We start from the raw sequence: 5177 nt of genomic DNA, 5'->3' as shown, positions 1-5177 counted from the left end.
CAATTGAAATAAACAGATCCCAAGTGGTATCAGCCAGCCCAAAATCTTCACCTGAACTAGAACTTTCCTTCCAAAACTACTTGTTAAATTTCACTGAAGGGCCTCGAGGTTCTGTGGCTTGTTAGAAATTCCCAGRTACAGAAGCCTCAGATACAATTACTAATTTCAGGAAGAATTCATCCCCCCACATCAAACTCCAATGCAAGTCTGCCAGGTTTTGGGTTCAGTCCTAAATCCACATTGCATTCTGCCCCACAAAAAGCATGAATAACAGAAGAGATGGAGAAATGCTTCTCTTCTAGAAGACAAGAGTAGGGAGTCTGAAAATCCTCRGTTTGATTTTGATTTAGAGTTACTCAGGGCACACAAGTCAGTGCAGAGATCAGCCCATGCCTGATGAATCCGTGACATTCAAAGATCGGGGTGGAAGAAACACGAAGACAAAAGATACTGTTTAGAAAACAATGATTATTTATTTATCATCGGTACAGGGACGTTGAAACAATAACAAACTGTTCAACCACTTTAAAAAAAAAAAAGGGCTTTTTATTTATTTGTGTGAATGTCAGAAGGCTGTTGGTTTTCTCAAATGTTCTGGCTGGGTTTGGGGCAATGGGTGGAGCAACTTCTACCTCCTGAAGTCCTCATTGGAGAATTAGAGTTGCTTGTAGCTTTTTAACAAATTTTTGTCTTGAGATCAAGTTATAATCCACGTTGGAATTACTGCCCTGTGAATTCTGATCTCGGGGCAAAAGTAGGGTAAAGGTAGATACGAAATAGAAGCAAAGAAATTAAATCTGAAGGAGCCGCAAATGGAGGGGGTGTTTGGTCTTTTCTTTAAAGAAGAAGTACTTGAAAATTTATTTCTATGCACCGGGCAATAAATTGTTTGGTTTAGTAATTTTCCAGCAGAAAAGAAACTGTGTTTGAGACTTTCAAGGAAAAGCAGCAGCTCAAAAGTTTTCTCATCTGGTTTATGAAAACAAGAATAGCACCGCTAGAAGATGGAAGAAAAAAGCTTTATAAAACATGGGAATAAGGATACAACACATCTACAACTGTGAGTCTGAATKAAAAAGAAAATTTGACTAAAGATCACTATGGTCCAACTTGCAAAGATCTGTGTGTTACGGTGTGATAATAACTGGGATGTGCTGGTGAGCCCGACATAAACTGAATGTCTTCTTAATCAAAAAAATCTWTTCAAAACAACAGATTGAAGAATAAATAAACGAAGAAAGTTATTTCAGGTGGCTGTGGGGATAGGAGATGAGGCGGTGAGAGATCTTTGGGGGAAATCCAGGCACAGGTGAAGGAAAACGTGGCGTGAAAATTGGAATATCTGAGTAACCGGARAAGGATCTGAAGGAGAAAAAAAGCCACCAGAAAGTGAAGGAACATGGCAGTGATGAAGGAAATCCTCCGATCCAGAAATCTCTTGCTCGTTGTCCTCATCCCACTTCTGCTGCTTCCTCTGCCACTCATATACCCCAGCAGTGTAAGTACATTTTAATTTTCTTTTTTAACAGAAAAAGCACAACAGGCAGCCCTGCTGATGGAGTTCGCAGTGTGCAAAAAGGCAAAGGCCTCAAGAAGCACAGAACTTAGAAAAATCAAAAATTCAGATTAGAAGGACTGTGAGGATTACTGAGAGGTCATCAGAGGAAGAGCCAGAGGAAGCTTGAGTGGTGATCACAAGGAGAGCTGCAGATCCAGGTGAAGCCAGTAAAACACTGCTTTAAAGCAGAATTGTTGGATCTCTTCTTTGTTTAAATTTCTTTGTGGAAGGGGGAACAGAACAGACATATCCACAGAATTTTCTTTAKGGAGAGGCCTTTAAATTGAATACTTATGGCATCTTTAGATTTTTATGAATAAATATGCATGGAAGGACTTCCAGTTTGGGGTAGGATTATAAGGAAGGTGAGGCAAAAAAAGTCACAATTTGGTGAAAATACAGGGCACTGACTGGCCCAGAGCAGCTGCAGGTCCCTCTGCAGGCACAGTGCAGCTCAGAAGTGCTGGCCCAAAGACACACACGGCAAGGCAGAGCAGGGGATAATAGCCCGTGCTTAAAATACAGAGCAGGGGAAGGGGTTGAATGAAGCCATGCCCCTGACATTGCTCTGAGCTGCTGGATACCCTGACTGCATGGTGAACTCCCCTTTTTGCACACCTTTGCAGTTGAAACCCATAAAACAGCAATGTTTCCTACCTACTAGTGGTGATCCTACCTGATGGTGATATTTAACTTATTCAAATGTGTTAATGTATTAAAAATTCTGCAGCTTGTCTTTCCATGTAGAGCTAGAAACACATCTGGCCAAAAGGCACAGCCATTTCTATTCTGTCTTCTACCCCGATAATGATGATTTCTTCTTTATAGTACCAGGGGATTTATTAATATTATCTTTATGAAATAGAAATACAAAAGATTGTAAACTGTATAGCTGTTTTCAAAAATGAAACAGTAATATTTTGTTTGGAAAGAAAACCAGGGTTCAGAGTGGAAATGTTCCTGCACCGCTGAACCGTGTGGTGCACTTTGAGTTTTCCTGCTCTGACCTTCAATGGATTTTGGCTGTTCTCATGGTAGTTTTTTATCTCTTTTATCTCGAGAGAGGGCATGAATGTCACACAATTGTGCCCTTCAGGGAGCAGAGAGGCTCACCCTTTCAGTGAGGCTTGTTTTACAGCAGGGTTTAATCTCCCCCATGTCACTGCAAAGGTGGCACAAAAAGAATGTGCCAATGCTCCCTGGCATGCTGAGGGATTTGTAAGGCACCACGTGGATGCTGAAGCAGGAGTTCACTACAGGATTGCTGCAGGAATTGCTGTTGTGCAGTACAAGCTCCTCTGCCCTATCGCTCTGCACCTCGAGGTGCTGCTTTAGTGCAAAGCTATGTGAAAATCCATCAGGAGGTGATTTGCATGCACTTTGTACACGTGTGAGTGAGCACAGAGGGTGAAGCACAGATGAGAATCTGACCAAAAGCTAGACAAATGTTTATAGTGCAATTAAGAAAACATCTACACCAAATAAATTCAGCTGACTTTTGTGTAGATCTTACATTGTTGCAACCCACTGACTATGATCACCTTTTAAACATGAAGATTAAATTTCATGCCTGCTCACTTACTTATATTTTTATTTATCAGGAAATTATATTAGCTTTCTGTCTTTTCTATAGAGGTTCAAATTACCAAATCATTAATATTTGCATTTCTGCAGGGAATCAACGTGCAGTTTCTTTGATGATACCAGAAYATCCCTGGAAATGTCAAAGGAGCATTAGATGTGCAGTGCAAAGTGTGATCAAAGGGTGCACAAGGACTCTGAATTGTTTGTAGATTGTGCTGATGGGAATAAAGTCCACAGATTCTTTTATATTAGTTTGTGACAAGAGATAGTTGGGTGAAAAATAAATTTGAGGAAATTTACTTGAGTTCTTTTTCCCCTTCCAGAGTTATGACTGAACTTGTACAACAGATTTGAATACACACAAATGCCTTTCGGGTCATGGCACTTTCAGATTTTAAAAAAATGTGTTTGCCTTRCAAACTGTGGGTCTTTTTCATTCTGTTCTTATTCCTTTCATTGTTCACAGTGACAAGCAAGCATTTTTGCTTCCTTTCTTTAATCCTTGTCCACTTTTATGGTTTTTCTCTAATCATAAAGCCCCCAGAGATCCCATAAGGCATGGCACATGAATTCAGTCAGTTGAGGCTGTGACCACTGGTCCTGTGGCCACACTGTGCCCAGTCAGGGACATTTGAATGGCTCCTCAAAAATCAGCTGTGGACAGAGCTGTGAGAGCTGCAGTATCAGGGGATGTTTGACTTCTTGATGTGCCAAACCACCAGAATGTATCCTAAAGCACAGAAAATGCTCTTCAGAGCCACAGATGACGTCTTTTCATTCACCTTTGGTTTTATTTACACAAAAAGTGGGCAAATCTGCAACAGCTTATTTTTCCTTTTAATCACTCTCAGGTCCTTGGATATTTTAATTACAAAAGTTTCATGCATGACCCTTAGTGTGGAGTTTTTAGCCATGGCTTTCTTTCAGCTCCTCTTTTCTTGTCACCTGAGGGACTGACTGAAAACAGATAATTAKATCATTAATATTTGCTCCTCCAACCATCTCATGTTTTCCTATTCCCTATTTGAAGCTCTGAGGTGGGCTTAACAGTAATTTTCAGCTGTGAAACAGCAAGTGAGGAGGGTGAAATAGTTAAAATTATCCTGCCACTGCTTCAGTCTAGGACTTAGTAGCTCTGGTAACCATTAATTAAATATATAAACTCAGTTCAATTAAATAGAAGAGATTAAAATGGTTTCTCTTGGAAACGAACTGAGGAAATAAATAAAGTTGCTAGACAAGCTGATTAAGTTTCCAGTGGAGATTAGCAAGCTTGGCTTTCCTAGTACTTGCTTAGAGTTTTAAAAATGCAGTTAATTTTAAAATGCAGTTAATTTTGTTGCTGGGGTTTTTCGGGTTTTGTTTTTTGGTTTTGGTTTTTTTTTTATTTTATTTAGTTTGGTTTGGTTTTTTGTTGGTGGTGTTGGTGGTGGTTTTGGGTTTTTTTGTTTTCTGGGGTTTTTTTGTGTTTTTTAATAACATAATTACAGTCTACTGTACAGGAAACACAAACTCTTAGTGCCCATCTGAGTTAGGTTTTGGTAGAAATGCAACTTCCCTTTGTCCTATTCCATTTTTGCTACCAGAGGAGCATTAAAAAATAAAAATCACTGYTCAAAGAAATTAAAGAGAAGTACATTTCTGAAGTGAGAAAATTGTTTGGATTCTGTTTATGATGAAATTAATTTTATTAATTTTGGTAAAACATAGCCCTTGGATCTTATACCTACACTGCTTTAAAATAAAAATCACTGATTTTTCTTTCATTAGAAGTTCTTTTTCWCCTCAGACAACTGCTGGATCTCATACAGAGATTTGTTAGCAGAAGCTAATGAGTTAAAAATTAAAAAGTTGTCAGAGTCGCTAGGTCACAAAAAAGGCCCTGTGCTCTSCTTGYTGTGGAATATTAACCTTAAAGTGTMATGCAGTTAAARGTGATTGAGCAGCAGTTGGATAATCCAGAGCTAAATTTCTCCAACAGCCATTCAGATCCACTTTATAATCTCCCAAATAATTGGAGTCTATCTGCTTCAAG

The 5177-nt window shown here is 39.2% G+C and overlaps 1 protein-coding gene across 1 annotated transcript in view; it reads left to right on the top strand.

Annotated features, from left to right (window-relative positions):
• Positions 1-734: 734 nt before the first annotated feature.
• The window catches only part of SLC13A4 (solute carrier family 13 member 4), a 27032-nt gene continuing 22589 nt past the window's right edge, over positions 735-5177 (top strand). Inside the window, exon 1 of the mRNA XM_057381980.1 lies at positions 735-1498. Within this exon, the coding sequence (XP_057237963.1) occupies positions 1400-1498 (99 nt within the window). The 5' untranslated portion in view covers positions 735-1399. The remainder of the gene's footprint in view (positions 1499-5177) is intronic.

This window comes from Malurus melanocephalus, unplaced genomic scaffold (assembly GCF_030028575.1).
Source record: "Malurus melanocephalus ecotype Western Australia unplaced genomic scaffold, MMel_1.1 scaffold_544, whole genome shotgun sequence".
Lineage (NCBI taxonomy): Eukaryota > Metazoa > Chordata > Aves > Passeriformes > Maluridae > Malurus > Malurus melanocephalus.
The sequence above is the reverse complement of the archived record's forward strand: the minus strand, read 5'-3'. Positions and strand labels throughout refer to the sequence as shown.